General features: G+C 41.8%; 1 protein-coding gene across 1 annotated transcript in view; it reads left to right on the forward strand.

The window, feature by feature from the left end:
- Positions 1-14,045, forward strand: part of DIPK1C (divergent protein kinase domain 1C) — a 144,516-nt gene extending 130,471 nt beyond the window's left edge. The window contains exon 4 of the mRNA XM_089682379.1: positions 2,490-14,045. Coding sequence (XP_089538505.1) covers positions 2,490-2,684 — 195 coding nt within the window. The 3' untranslated portion in view covers positions 2,685-14,045. The remainder of the gene's footprint in view (positions 1-2,489) is intronic.
- The last annotated feature ends 1,656 nt before the right edge of the window (positions 14,046-15,701 follow it).

Below are 15,701 nucleotides of genomic sequence, written 5' to 3' on the forward strand. Positions count from 1 at the left end.
TGCCCCCAGAGCAAGCTGTTTGCTCTGAAGCCACTCTTTTGTACTTGCTCCAGAATCGGCTTTGTGTGTCCTTGGGAAACACAGAGTGTGGCACAGTCCTGCCCTCAACTCCCTCCTTACTGGCTCCCGCTGCTGTGTGTCAGCCAATGAAAAGAGAGATCCGGGAGAGATCTTGTGCACTTCCAGCTTTTAATGGCTCCAGATGTAGTAAAATAGCATAGCAATGAGAGAAACACCAGAGTAGATCCCAATAGAGTAGTGCTGGCATCTCAGGGAAGAAAGATTTACAGCCAGGGCTTCTTGTTATGCAGAGACTCCTGCTGCAAGGCAATATGACTACGCGCCAGAAAAAGGGTTGATGTCAGGGCTTAATTAAGGAGTTAAATTAGTATTAGGATTGTTTTAGAAATTATGTTAAGTGTTGGCCTCAGGGTTGAGGGGGATAAATGTTAAGGGATCACTTGAGATGCTAGTTTTTTTTTTTGGGGGGGGGTTGGAGTAGGGGGTAAGGGTGCCTTTTCAGGATCCTGCTGGGTTCTGGGTCTGATGACCAGAAGGGGACATGTTTAGTCCCTTGACCCTGGGTCAGCTCTGTATGATAAGCATCAATATGAGCATTCTTCATTTCTTTTACTGAAGATTACTAATGGTAGTGCACTGTGTCATTGGGACATATGATATATAACTTGCTGTTTGCATATGAAAGGTAAGGTTTTACATTTTTACCCCCTTCTCCAGCCTGTCTACTGATTAATTTTATCTCTGGAGTGGATCTAAACTTTGAGTTAAGGTCTGCTTTAAATACATTGGCATGTATAGTTTTCTAACATTTGGCAGAATGTCGCTGAATAAAACAGTTACTTAGTTATCACCTTTTTGTATTTTTTTTTCAAAACAGATTTTTAAATCTTTTTTCCATTGGCAATTAGGGTCCTTATTCAAATATAATGTATAGTATATGCTCCTGGACGTCACTTCCATCTTAGTAAGGCAAGAAGAATCTGAAGGGGCCAGTTTTCCACATGTAGAACTTTATTGTAGTAATAGTTCTCACTCTTATAGAAGAGTTTTTATGAAAGCTATACATTATGGTATAAAGAAACAAATGTACTTACTACTACAATCTTCTCACACATGTCCTGTGACCCCAATCATTGATATTCCAGAATTCCCCACCTGACTTTGAATTTCATGACGGAAGTTAGGTAATCAACCAACCATTGCAGGCCAATGCTACAACAGGTCTTAGGTTGACCAAACGCAAAATTTAGTTCAATATAAAAATGATTTTGATAAAAAGACAGTATAGCCCAAAAATGAGGTGCACTAAATAATACTGCAGATCTAAAACTTTTTATTTTCAATAAATCCTGCCTTTAGACAAATCCTTTTGAATTTGACCACGCTGAATATTTATGAGGAAAATACTGTTTAAAAAGATTAAATGTATGATTGATCGTTTATCAGTAGCTGTATGGCAAGCATTGCAACCCATATAGATATTACCACTGATTCAGGGCAGTCAGTTGATCACTACTTCCAAAGCTTTTAGATATTTCACTTTCATAATCAATTAAAAGGCAGGATTCTTTACACATAGCTTCTACCACATTTAAAATGATGTGCCGTCAGCAGATGTAACTTATGAACTGTCAGTGCTTTTTAAGCATACTTATCAAAGAGCTAATAATACTCATACAATTACTGTGGAATAGGAATACCCCCATCTCCACTGTAGCATCCTGTTCATTCTTTCATTATTTTTCATTTCCTCTGATCTCTGTTTTGGGTTTTTGTGAAACAGAAAATATATTGTGTGATAATTAAACTACAGTATATATCCATATTAACATGGTTGCTGGTCTGGACAGATGAACAGTTAGAGGGGGACAAAAATACTTTCCTGAAGAAAAATGCTGTTTTTGGGCTTCATCCACTACCATCTATGTGGCTGAAAAAAGCCTTTAAACTTGGTCATTTGAACTCCCTTGACGAAATAGGATCAGCCAGTCTGAATACTAATGCATCCCTTCAGCATCTCAGATCACATTACCAAATACCTATTTTTTGGCCATATGACTAGCAATCAAAGGCAGCATGGGGTAGTTTATCTTCAGGAAAGGTACTTCAGCCCTTCTATTTACTATTTAGGCATAGCTGTAAACATAGCATATACATCTAGTTTATGAATGGTGAGAACACGTAATTAAAAAGTGAAATCTCTATAAAAATAAATACATTTGTTGTATTTTATTCAATGTCATAAAGAATGTTCTTGAGAAAATGGTTCACATTACTTTATTCTGTTCCTATTAAAGATCTGAATCCATAAATTATTTTGATCTGTGTTTTTTCATAGTATTTCTGAGTAACCAACAAATGTATAGCAGAATCTGAAAATTTAGGCAAGGTTCACCTAATGTTTACAGTTTCCTTAACAGTCTTAGTAAGGTAAATATAAGGTAGATATTCTTTGTGTTCACCCACAGGTTATTTGTGACAAGATATTCCGTCGCTGGTTCAGTCTAAGCATCATGGAGTCTACTGGTCCTTATCCTCTCCAAGCTGAACTGCACAGAGCTGTGCAACAATGCGCCCAGTCTGCAAATGAGAAGACACTTTATACACAGTTATATCATTTACTGCGGTCAAGTCAAAAAGAACTACAGCGAAGAAATATGTGAATTCAACATTTCTGGAAGTATTTTTTGGAACTGTGAGATGAAGGCTATTTGAAGTTGATGCATTGCACCCATGGTTTAATGGCACAAGGCACTACCAGAAGTTGTATAACCTATTTTGCTACATTTATGATTATTATTAAAAGAAAGGCAAGACTTTACCTGTAATGTATTTTACATAATAAAGGTTCTGCAGGGAGTCCATTGTACATAAGAGAATTGGAGCAATGTTTAAAGTAAACTTGTGAGAGACCTGGAATATTAGTGTAGTGTATGATAGAAAATACATGAGCTGAGGTTTCCTTCAAAGAAACTCACATGGCGAAACGATCAGCAGATCAGCAGGTATAAGCAGGTAAATTTATATACAATTCTCATCTTTCTTGCAAAATCTGAACTTGGCTCCCTACTATTTCACATTCAAAGCCTCCCTTTTGACCAATGAGGCCATTCATAACATTGAAGAACTCATGAGGTGGTAAAGGAGGGTCATGTTCAAACTTTACAGGAAAAAATTACATCAGTTGTCTATATCTCTGGATTTTCTGATCATGCTGACATATGGTTTTCACCAAAGGTAACATCTACTTTTATAACATTTTTCATAATAAGTTAATCTGGAATTGCCTAGTCATGTGTCAGGTTTTTGTTAACTATGTCTACTCCTACCTAGTGGGATGTTGGTGTGTGTTTAGTGGGTCTTCAATGATGTAGCCAAAATGTGAATAACAAACTTTAATTTGAGTAATATTTTGTGGTAATTGGTGAATGTATTATCAAATTCAAACACATTTTATGCAGTAGTTTCATGTAAACAAGTTTTTTATGATGCTGCCCAGTTTATTTCATACAGAGCCGTTCGGAAGTGATACTTGACATTATTTTACGATACCACAGGGAGCATTCAGGGTAATAATGATAAAACAAAACAAGAACCAGGTAAAGTAAGCATTACTTTACATTATGATAAGGATTACTTGAAAACCATCTAGTAGAAGTATCTCTGAAGAATACTTTGTAGCCATATCTTAATATAGTCTTCTTTATCTACTAATCAGAAATGGTAGATTCTTTCTTAGAAATTAATAGAAACAAGCAAATTGAGTGGCAAGTCATTAAAGAGTCTTGCATAAAAAATATACATAAAATGTAAAGGAAGCTGCAGCCCATAATAAGTAGCCTGGCCGGATCTAGCCTGACTGGGGGTGCAGTAAAAAAAAAAGTAAAGGGGCCTGGTTTCCAAACTAAAAAATAATACATAACTAACTGCTAATATAATATGACAAAGACAATGTACTAGGTAATGCTAGCCAAATAAAGCCCATGGGCACACTGCACAGTACTGTACTACACACCACACCACAGATAAAGCAGGTCAATCTATGGAGGTTGCCCCTCATTTTTCTGGTTCTCCAGCTTCAAGAGTACAGAGGGCATTGGCAATGAGTATACAAGATACAATAATAAAATGTACCAGACAGCACAGCATACAGAGTATGGTCAGGAGCATGTACTGTTTGCTGGACATTACATAATCCTGCTGCAATCTGTAGGCTGTGTTGTACGTTGCATTCTCCTATCCACTACCCTGTGTGCTGCGCTATACATTATATTATTCTTACCTCTTCTCTCTTTACACTAGACTGTGTGTTGTCATACATTACATACTTCTGACTGTGGAACTCTGTTTGCGCACACATTGCTGCACATCAAGAAGTGTGGTGAAGATTATGTAACATATAGCCTCACATTACCAACCCACTGCTCACCTCTGCACACCTCTTCCACAGTTCACTTCTTATCCACACCTCATCTCATCCCCATACCCAGCACCCCCTTATCCACACTTCATCTCATCCCCATGCCCAGCACCCCCCTATTCACAGCTTTCTCTCCTGTGCTCAGCACATGCCCATCCACAGCTCTCCCTTCTGTGCCCAGCACACCTTATTCACAGCTCTCCCTCCTGTGCCCAGCACCCCTTATTCACAGCTCTCTCTCCTGTGCCCAGCACCCCTTATCCGCAGCTCTCCCTCCTGTGTCCAGCACCCCTTATTCATACCTTCCCTCTGTTCCTAGCACCCTATCCACACCTCTCCCTCTGTGTCCAGCACCTCCCCATCCACACCTCTCCCTCTGTGTCCAACACCTCCCCATCCACACCTCTCCCTCTGTGCCCAGCACTCCTGTCCCCATCCACACCTCTCCCTCTGTGACTAGCCCCCCCCCCCATATCTCTCCCTCTGACTTGCATCCCCCCACATCCACACCTCTGCCTTTGTGACCAGCCCCCCCCTCCCATCCACATCTTTCCCTCTGTGACCAGCATTCTCCTGCCATATACAACTCTACCTCTGTGACCAGCACCCCATCCATCCACACCTCTCCCTCTGTGACCTACACCCCCAAATCCCCCCATCCACAACTCTACCTCTGTGACCATTATCCCCCCACCATCTACACCACTCCCTCTGTGACCAGCACCCCCTTCCCCAAGCATACCTCTGCCTTTGTGACCAGCTCCCCCACCCCGCATCCACATCTCTCTCTCTGTGACCAGCATTCCCCTGCCATCTACAACTCTCCCTCTGTGACCAGCACCCCACCCATCCACACCTCTTCCTCTGTGACCTACACCTCCAAATCCCCCCCATCCACAACTCTCCCTTTGTGACCAGTATCCCCCCCCAGCCACATCTCTCCCTCTGTGACCAGCATCCCCCTGCTGTCTACAACTCTACCTCTGTGACCAGCACCCCACCACCCATCCACACCTCTCCCTCTGTGACCTACACCCCCAAATCCCCCCCATCCACAACTCTCCCTCTGTGACCAGTATCCCCCCCCCCCCATCCACAACTCTCCCTCTGTGACCAGTATCCCCCCCCCACCCACATCTCTCCCTCTGTGACCAGCATTCTCCTGCCATCGACAACTCTCCCTCTGTGACCAGCACCCCACCCATCCACACCTCTCCCTCTGTGACCTACACCCCCAAATCCCCCCCATCCACAACTCTTCCTCTGTGACCAGTATCCCCCCACCATCTACACCTCTCCCTCTGTGACCAGCACCCCCCCCCCCCAAGCATACCTCTCCCTCTGTGACCAGTACCCCCCCATCCACACAAATTCCTCTGTGACCAGCAGCCCCCATCCACACCTCTTCCTCTGTGGCCAGCACCCCTCCCCCATCCACAACTCTCCCTTTGTGACCAGTACCCCCCCCCCCATCCACATCTCTCCCTCTGTGACCAGCATTCCCCTGCCGTCTACAACTCTACCTCTGTGACCAGCACTCCAGCCATCCACACCTCTCCCTCTGTGACCTACACCCCCAAATTCCCCCCCCCCATCTACAACTCTTCCTCTGTGACCAGTATCCCCCCACCATCTACACCTCTTCCTCTGTGACCAGCACCCCCCCCAAGCATACCTCTCCTTCTATGACCAGTACCCCCCCCATCCACACAATTTCCTCTGTGACCAGCAGCCCCCATCCATACCTCTTCCTCTGTGCCCAGCACCTCCCCCCATCCACACCTCTCCCTCTGTGTCCATCACCCCCCCATCCACACCTCTCCCCCATCCTCCATTCACATCTTTCCCTCTGTGTCCAGCACCTCCCCATCCACACCTCTCCCTCTGTGTCCAGCACCTCCCCATCCACACCTCTCCCTCTGTGCCCAGCACTCCTGCCCCCATCCACACCTCTCCCTCTGTGACTAGCCCCCCCCCATATCTCTCCCTCTGTGACTTGTATCCCCCCACATCCACACCTCTGCCTTTGGGACCAGCCCCCCCCATCCACACAAATTCCTCTGTGACCAGCAGCCCCCATCCACACCTCTTCCTCTGTGGCCAGCACCCCTCTCCCATCCACAACTCTCCCTCTGTGACCCGTATCCCCCCCCATCCACATCTCTCCCTCTGTGACCAGCATTGCCCTGCCATCTACAACTCTACCTCTGTGACCAGCACTCCAGCCATCCACACCTCTCCCTCTGTGACCTACACCCCCAAATTCCCCCCCATCTACAACTCTTCCTCTGTGACCAGTATCCCCCCACCATCTACACCTCTCCCTCTGTGACCAGCACCCCCCCCCAAGCATACCTCTCCTATGGCCAGAACCCCCGCAATCCACACCTCTCCTTCTGTGACCAGCACAACATACCCCATGCATGCACACCTGTCCCTCTGTGACCAGCACCTCCCATCCACACCTCTCCCTCTGTGACCAGGATCCCCCCATCCACACCTCTCCCTCTGTGACCAGCAACCCCCCCATCATCCACACCTCTCCTTCTGTGACCGGCCCAATCCCCCCTCTCCCCATGCACACCTATCCCTCTGTGACCAGCACCTCCCATCCACACCACTCTCACCATGACCAGCACCCCCTGACCACACCTGTCCCTCTGTGACTAGCACCCCCCATCCACACCTCTCCCTCTGTGACCAGCACCCCCCTATCCACACCTCTCCTTCTGTGACCAGCATTCTTCACCCCTCCCCACATCCACAGCTCTAGCCTTTCAGCGCTGCACACTCCAAAACACTTCTCACTACACTAGCAGCCGACAACGTTCAAAGCAGCGGCCAGCACGGGGACAGTAAACAGCACACCTACTGCTATTGGGCAGCAGTAGAAATCAGGGAAGTACTGCCGGTGGGTGGCATTGGCTCCAGGAAGGGGAACCAGTTGAGAAATGTAAGATAAGTATCCTAAATGCTGGTCTATCAATGCCCCTGCCCCGGAGTCTCATTGGAGCTATAAAGTTAGGTGATCAGCAGGATAGAGATAAAAAGAAACATTTAGATCAGCCCAAAATCCAAAGCAGCCTGGGGGGGAGGCACCACTGAAATCTGGAGGGGGCGCAGCCCTCCCCAGCACACCCCTAGATCCGGCCTTGATAAGTAGTCTGAAGATAGCTTTCCTTTTCAAAGAAATATGGCAGTTGATATCAGACTGGTTGCTGGGATCAATGGCAACAGATGTCTTTCCCCTAGTTTTTGATGTGATGCTTCCTGTGATTTCAGTGGTCCTGGTGCTGTTGCTGTTTACCTTTCTACTGTACATCTAAATATTATACGCTCTATTCCACACACAATCTAATATGACCTATCTTGTCTACATTATAAATTATGTTCCTTGATAAGTGTTCAAAGTTTGAACTGGAAATAGTAAACTGGAAAATATGGCACCAAATACTTGACCTGCAGTCATCACATTTACCTTTTTTTTTTATTATTATATAGAGGAATCACATTGCTACCTCAAGATATGCATACGGTACTGCCTTTAATGATAAGATAGAGTTCCATAAAAATGCAAAGCTTGATAGTACAGTATAAATAGATTTACATACAGTAGTTATGCCATATTGTCCAGCCAGGTTGGTGACCTGCATTTTCTCTACTGTGGTTAAGCCATGAAGCTAGGTTAACTATCCTGCCTCCAATCTATGTAATTCATCTGACTTGGCCCCTCCTACTTAGTCTGTTCTACTGTATATGGAATTGGAGGCACTTAAAAAGGAAAAAAGTCTAACTGATCTTAAAATCATTCCATTCCTCCTCCTCCTGTCTATCCTGCATATATTGTATAAAAGATGTTTTAATTAGTCTGGTTTGAACATACATTCCAGCAGCTCCTGCTTCCCTGTGTCAGTGAGCAGCTGCTGCAGGTAAGAGAAGGGAGCGCAATCGGTGACTGGGCCATGAGCCTAGGGGTGACGTCACGGCTCTGGGAATTCAGAGCCATTATCGAGCGCTGCTTCACAAAGGGAAGCCAGAGCTGCTGAATCATATGACTGAACCAGACCAGATTAGAAAATGGTAAGTACACAGGTCTCTTTTATACAGGGTATGCCTGACAGGTAGGAGGAGGGATGGATCAATAAGAATAGGTAGAGTCAACTTTTACTACCACTTTAAATAAATTCCCACACTGCTAAATGCCACTCTGTAAAGAGAAATTGACCTAGAAGTCTGCTGAGAAACCAACACTTCCAGGAGTGTTGATGTTCTGCATCCCTTGCTGCGTACCTTTGGTTTCTTCTACTGACTTTCATGCCACTTTGACAGTACTGAAAGGGTCCATTGACAGTACTGAAAGGATGAGTTTCTTAGCAGACTGATTTCTTTCAACACAGTGGCATTCAATGGTGTGGACAGTGGGAGAGCTTAGTATATACGAGTTTCTTCTTTTACATATGGCCGTTTTACGGTTAAAAGATAAGTGTACCTTTGGAAACATATTACGTGTTCCACCCTTTTTTAGGGTGGAACATGTAACATGCTCTCAATACGACAGCTGCTGCCCCCACCCGTGACAGAATTACGAGGAAAAGTTTCCCGTACTAGCTGTCACTTTTTAAAAACAGCGTGGCAATACGGATCTCTGCCCACATGGCCACGTGATCCATTCACAGTGTTCTGTGAATGAATGAACTACAGGTCCTGCCAGCTTTAGCGGCTGTGGGCTTTTAGTTCTCAATGAACTACCACGCACTGTGGAGTGCCGTAGTAGTTCATTGAATCTTCCTGTCAGTATATCTGTCTGCTTGTACATCCTGTACAGGAAAGCAGATTTACTGACAGATCTGCAGGAAACCTGCATGGTACCAGCAATCTACTGATAACTGGTGCAATGCTTTACAGGCTGCTGCAATAAAAAATAATAAATTCACATTGTTTTTACCTGCAAAAAAAAGCTGCATTTATTATTTTTGATCAAAGGGTGATCTTATCCTTTAAGCTAGTTACTTTACACTAGCTTAATTTAAAAATGTGATTTTTAAAAAGTACATAGCTGCATTAATTGATTTTTTGTATATCTGCCTAGTGTTCAGCTTCATGTCCATAAATATTACCTTTTGAGTACTGAATGATCTTCATTCATTCTGCAGTAAACAGAACTTGTAATAAACAAAACATGGGTGAAGAAAAGAAAATTCCAGTTTTCACACATACAAAAATACTGAAAAGTCAAAGTTATACTTTACAAACTATAGTCCATGGCATTTTAAAACAGTAACTCTTTAACAAGTACTGTATTTGTATTATACTTTTGTGATGTTTAAAGTCTGCAAGTAAACAGTGCTGCTAATAATAAAGTACAGAAAAAACAAGCTCGATCATCAGGTTGTATGCTGGAGTCTCCATTTTACTGAATCTAGTACCTTATATGTGAAAAAACTGACCTGCATTTACCCTAGGTTCACACCTATCGTTCTCCATTTAACAAGATTTCCTATGGGACACGTTCACATCTCCATGTTTTTACCCAGTGAATTTTTGGAAAGGGTCAGGGACATATTTGAACGCAAAAAGTTGCGTTTTTGGTTCTATAGACTTCAATGGAAATGCTGCAGAAAAGCGTGTAGTGCATTTTTGCTGAATTCTTTCTTTGCGTTTAAAATTTGCCTAGCAACAAGAAAAAAAAGTGAAACGCATCAAAAATGCGGCAAAAACGCAAGTGCAAAAACACAAAACACAATGCAGAAACAGATCAAAAGCAAACTGCAAAGATATGAATCTAGCTTTGGTATGAGTTTTGCGATAGGGAAGGTAAAGCCCAGTCGCCTTAGGCTCCGTTCACACCTATGCAGTTTGCTTTTTGTCCATTTTGCAGTGCTTTTCGCTGGGTTTTTTTTTTTGCTTTTTTCTACACAAATCTTTTGCTGCGATTGTGCTTTAGCATTTTCTTCAGCTTTTTGTTTTTTTAAAGTGGAATTTTTTTTTTGCTGGGCAGAATAAAAATACAAAACGCAAAACGTGGCAAAATCACAGCAAAAATGCGGCAAAACCGCACTACCATGCATTTCAGCAGATTCTACATTGAATTGTATTGTAGCAAAACCACTGCTTTTTGCTTTTAAAGAAGTCCCTGACCCTTTCCAAAAACGCAGCAGCTCAACAAAGTATAGATATGAAAATGTTCAATAGGAAACCATTTAAATGGACTGTAGTGCGTTTCTGAAAAAAGCAAAAAACACTAAAAAATGCATTGGTGTGAACGAAGCCTAAATGAAGATATCAGAATAAAAGAAGGCATTGCCAAAGGATGCTTGAACATGATTGAATGATAGAAGTCAACATTCGTTAGGGGCACATTTCCTTGCAAAGTGAACAGTCTATTTGCTTTTATTGAATCAACCCCCAAAGTGTTTAATGCGCATCTATTTTTAGGAGCAAAAAAGATCAGTGTCATATGCTCAAGCCTCTGCTGAGTTTGCATAAAACACAAGCAAGAAAAGAAAATCAAAAGCCTGAAAAAGTTTAATCATCAGTCAATTACATTTAGCTCTTTTAACATATCAGTGTCATCGATTTGTTCTGTTAAGGGAATGGATTGCACTTACTCTGTAATTAAGAGTGCCTTATGGTACTTCTCAATGTGCTTTGGCACTAAAAATTAAGTGATCCACAAAACATTTAAGTAGGTTTTATTGATTCAGTCATTCGCCATTTTGGAAGCAATATGGATTTTCGATTTTTTATAAAAGAAAAACACATTATTTTGAAATGCTTCACAAAACAATTGCATAATTTTCAGTTCATTAAAGTTGCACCATTATGACTTATTTCTGGATCTCCCTTGGTGGGTATCATTGTAAAGGATGAGTTTGTAAAGTGAAGTTTTTTTTGTTTATTGAAATTTTACATTTTAAAAAGATTTTACAAAACACAGGGGTTTATTTACTAAAACTGGAGAGTGCAAAATCTGGTACAACTGTGCATAGTCGCCAATCAGCTTCTATCTTTAGCTTGTTCAATTAAGCTTTGACAAAAATACTGGAAGCTGATCGGTTTCTATGCAGAGCTACACCAGAGTTTGCGGTCTCTAATTTTAGTAAATCAAGCCCAAAGTATAGTCCAGTGACAAAGACATAGAACATCAGATAAGTGTAGCCCCATCAGTGCCACCTGTCAGTGCCCATAATTGCCACCTGTCAGTGCCCATCAATGCCACATACCAGTGCCCATCAGTGCACATCAATGCCACATACCAGTGCACATCAATGCCACATATCAGTGCCCATCAGAGCTGCCTTACAGTGCCACCTATCAGTGCCAGTCAGTGCTGCCTATCAGCGCCAGTCAGTGCCACCTATCAGTGCCGCCTAACAGTGCCATCAATTAGTGCTGCCTATAAGCGCCAGTCAATGCTGCCTATCAATGTTTGCCAGTGCCACCTATCAGTGCCCGTCAGTGCCGCCTATCAGTTCCAATCAGTGCCACCTATCAGTGATGCCTGTCAATGCCCACCAGTGATGCATTGATGCCCATCAGTGCAGCCTATCAGTGCCTCCTCATCAGTGCTGCCTATCAGTGCCCATCACTGCAGCCTCATTAGCGCACATCAGTGAAGGAGAAAAATTACTTACAAAATTTTATAACAGAAACTAAGAAAAAAGTTTTTTTTTCAAAATTGTCAGTCTTTTTTAGTTTAGCAAATAATTAAAAACCCAGTGTGATTAAATACCACTAAAAGAGAACTATGTAAAAAAATGATAAAAATTTTGTTTGGGCACAGTGTTGCATGACTGCGCAACTGTCATTCAAAGTGCGACAGCACTGAAAGCTGAAAATTGGCCTGGGCCGGAGGGGGTAAAAGTGCCCTGTAGTCAAGTGGTTAAAGTGGCACTAAATGGTATCGTTATTCCCTAAAATAATCCATACACTTCCATTATCTAATGGCCCTGTAGTCTATTTTTCATTAAATCATTTCTGCCTCCTTGTATCGTCTTCCATGAGCTCCTCTTTTCCCCCTTTTTTCTGTTTGTTTGGAACAAGCAGTGCATGTTAGTTGTGGTCACATGTACTGTTCTATGCACACTACAAATCCCATAATCAATAGTTCATATTAGTAGCAAGCAAGAGAAGGTGGCTACATTTGTACATACAGTGGAACAATGGAGAACAAATGTAGCCACCCTCTAACAGGAAGTGAGATCACAGCAGCAAAAAAAAAAAGGAAGTTGGACATTTGCAGAAGGCTGGGAGCAATAGAAGGTACATTTTTGAGTTAAGAATATATACTTATATTCTTAAACATAATTTTTTAAACCAGAGTTTAGTGTCACTTTAACCTTCAACCCATACAAATTAAAGAAGAGTTCTTCAAAAAGTTTCCTATATATCATAGTATTATAAAAAGTGCAGAAACTTTTTGAAGAACCCTAGTACATATCTTGTTATCAGCCAATGTATCAAAGCATCCTGCACTTGGACCACCTGATCTTAAGAAAAAAAAAATCTCGCCATTGAAAATCAATGTTTTATGAAAGATGTATATACATGCAGTCATACTAAGGTTTGTGGGAGGGAAACGATTTTAATATCACAAGGTCAGCTCACCCATCCGAGCATAAGGCAAAACATTGTAATCTGAGCACAAAGTCTATCCAAAATTTGAGAACTGTGTTACTTTGATTTATGTAATATTTTGTTTACGACAAATTCAGTATAGTTCAATTGTAATGTAATTTTCTTACAGCTGAATAATACAACACATTACTGTATACCACCAACAGCTAGGCTAATGTTGATCTATTTTTTAAATCATTATTACTGCAGAGCGTTTGTCTGGCATGAAATTGTGTTTCTTTTCACCCATCAGGCCTTCCTTTTGTTCAGTGCCATGATGAAGGAGCAGATGCAGTAATTGTAGGAAAATGAACCAACAAATTGCAGTTCAAAAGTGTCATGCTAGGTTTCATTCCCAAAGAGATCTGGCCCTGTGCAACTGATATATGCCATTTATTAAAATGACTGAAATAATCACTGCCATGCTGCTCTGTTCTTGCAGCAAGTTAACCTATATTAAGCCAAGCAAGTCTGAATCAATAATTTATGCAATCTGTTTTAATTTAAAAACCATTCTAACCAATGTAAAATGTTCATAAAGTGTTGTGCCAAGGGTACATAATTTGTGACTATCTGGCGCTGAATGTGATGTAGTTCAGAGGAGCAATGGTAGAAAAGAAAATCAATTTTGCTTACTTTTCAAATGCAGTTTTAAACTGATCTGCAAATAGAAGCTGCTTAGTGATACTAAACACACACTGTTTAACCACTTCAATACCAGGCACTTTTACCCCCTTCCTGCCCAGGCCAATTTTCAGCTTTCAGTGTTGTCACACTTTGAATGACAATTGTGCAGTTATGCAACACTGTACCCATAAAAATTTGTATAATTGTTTTCACACAAATAGAGATTTCTTTTGGGGGTATTTCTTATTTTTTGCTAAATAAACAAAAAAAAACCCTGAAACTTTTGAAAAAAAAAACAACACATTTTTCTTTGTTTCTGTTATAAACTTTTGCAAATAAATAAAATTTCTTCATAAATTTAGGTCAAAATGTTTTCTTCTACATTTCTTTGGTGAAAATACCCCAAATTGGTATATATTATTTAGTAGGAAAGTTATAGAATCTACAAATCATGGTGTATATTTATTTATTTCAGGTACTTATATAGCGCCATCAATTTACGCAGCGCTTTACATGTATATATTGTACATTCACATCAGTCCCTAACCCTCAAGGGGTGTACAATCTAAGGTCCCTAACTCACATTCATACATACACATACTAGGGCCAATTTAGACAGGAGCCAATTAACCTACCAGCATGTCTTTGGCGTGTGGGAGTTAACCGGAGTACCCGGAGGAAACCCACGCAGGCACAGGGAGAACATACAAACTCCAGGCAGGTGGTGCCGTGGTTGGGATTTGAACCGGTGCCAGGCAGAAGTGCTAATCACTTAGCCACTGTGTATATATATGTATATATATATATTTATATATATATATATATATATATATATATATATATATGACAATCGATCAATCCTGATGTACTGACTGCCGTCTCATTTTTTGATGATCGAAAAGCCAGGATGCTACAAATACCCTCCAAATTACCCATTTTTGGAAAATAGTCAGTCCATGGTATTTAGTAAGAGGCATGGTGAGTGTTTTGGAGGTTGTAATTTTTGGAAAATGTAGAAATTATAAAAAAAAAAAAAAAATTACAATTTTTTTTTTTTTTAACATATTGTCACCAGTTCAGTACAATTGGCATGTGATCTGCTTTGATTGGTCACAGCGGTTACATGACACTGGCAATGGGCTGGTGTAGTGGTATGTCATCAGCTGTGTCCACGTGAGTGGCTCTTTTTGACAGGATGTCATATGATGCCCAGTCACAAGGAGTAGTGTCCCGCCCAGCCGTCGATCTGCTATAGGCTGGGCTGCAAGGTGTTCATATACATTATCCCTTCTCTTTCTATATGTGGATGATGGCACTGTAATTATTTTAATAAAAAAAAAAAAAAGTACCTTTTTTCTAATCAATTTACAGCTGTCACGTGACCCAGCTCTTTCCCAGTCTGTCTGCAGGCAAACAGTGGCAGGAGGAGTTTCTAGTCCTCTGCTACTGGTTATATGTTCAAAATTAAAAAAAGACAGCCTTTGAAATGCAGAGTAAAGAATAAATAATATCAATAAACCAATAAACTATATTAAATTGTCAAACAAATATATATTTTAACTCAAATCTTAAATTTTGGCAATAACTTGGTGTGTGCGGATCACAGGCTGTGTTACGCCCCTCCAGCCTGAGTCTTAGAATAACAAGGAGGTGAAACATCCATAAATCAGGATGTAATATCCCATCCGTATTCTCATTAGCTGGCTTGTGGGCATGGAGGAAGAGGGAGGGAGAGGGCTGTCATTTTCCAGTGTGTATACGCCCACATATGTGACTCTGTAGTCACATGGGCTGCTTAGATGTGATAGGGAGGAAATACTCAATGTAGAAATACACTGAAAACTGAGCATGTGCAGAAGCTGCCAACGTTGCTCTGCAAAATCCCCAACTGCATTGGGGACGTGATCAAAAGGGGTTGATAGGGGGGCTTGGCCAGGCCATGGAGCAGGACGGCCGCTGATTCCGGATCTCCTGCTGCCCACCGCTATTAAGCTCAGTACACAGCCAACTCAGCAGC

Source organism: Staurois parvus, unplaced genomic scaffold, assembly GCF_062004578.1.
Source record: "Staurois parvus isolate SC_StPar_1 unplaced genomic scaffold, SC_StPar_1.0 ptg000287l, whole genome shotgun sequence".
In the NCBI taxonomy this organism is placed as follows: domain Eukaryota; kingdom Metazoa; phylum Chordata; class Amphibia; order Anura; family Ranidae; genus Staurois; species Staurois parvus.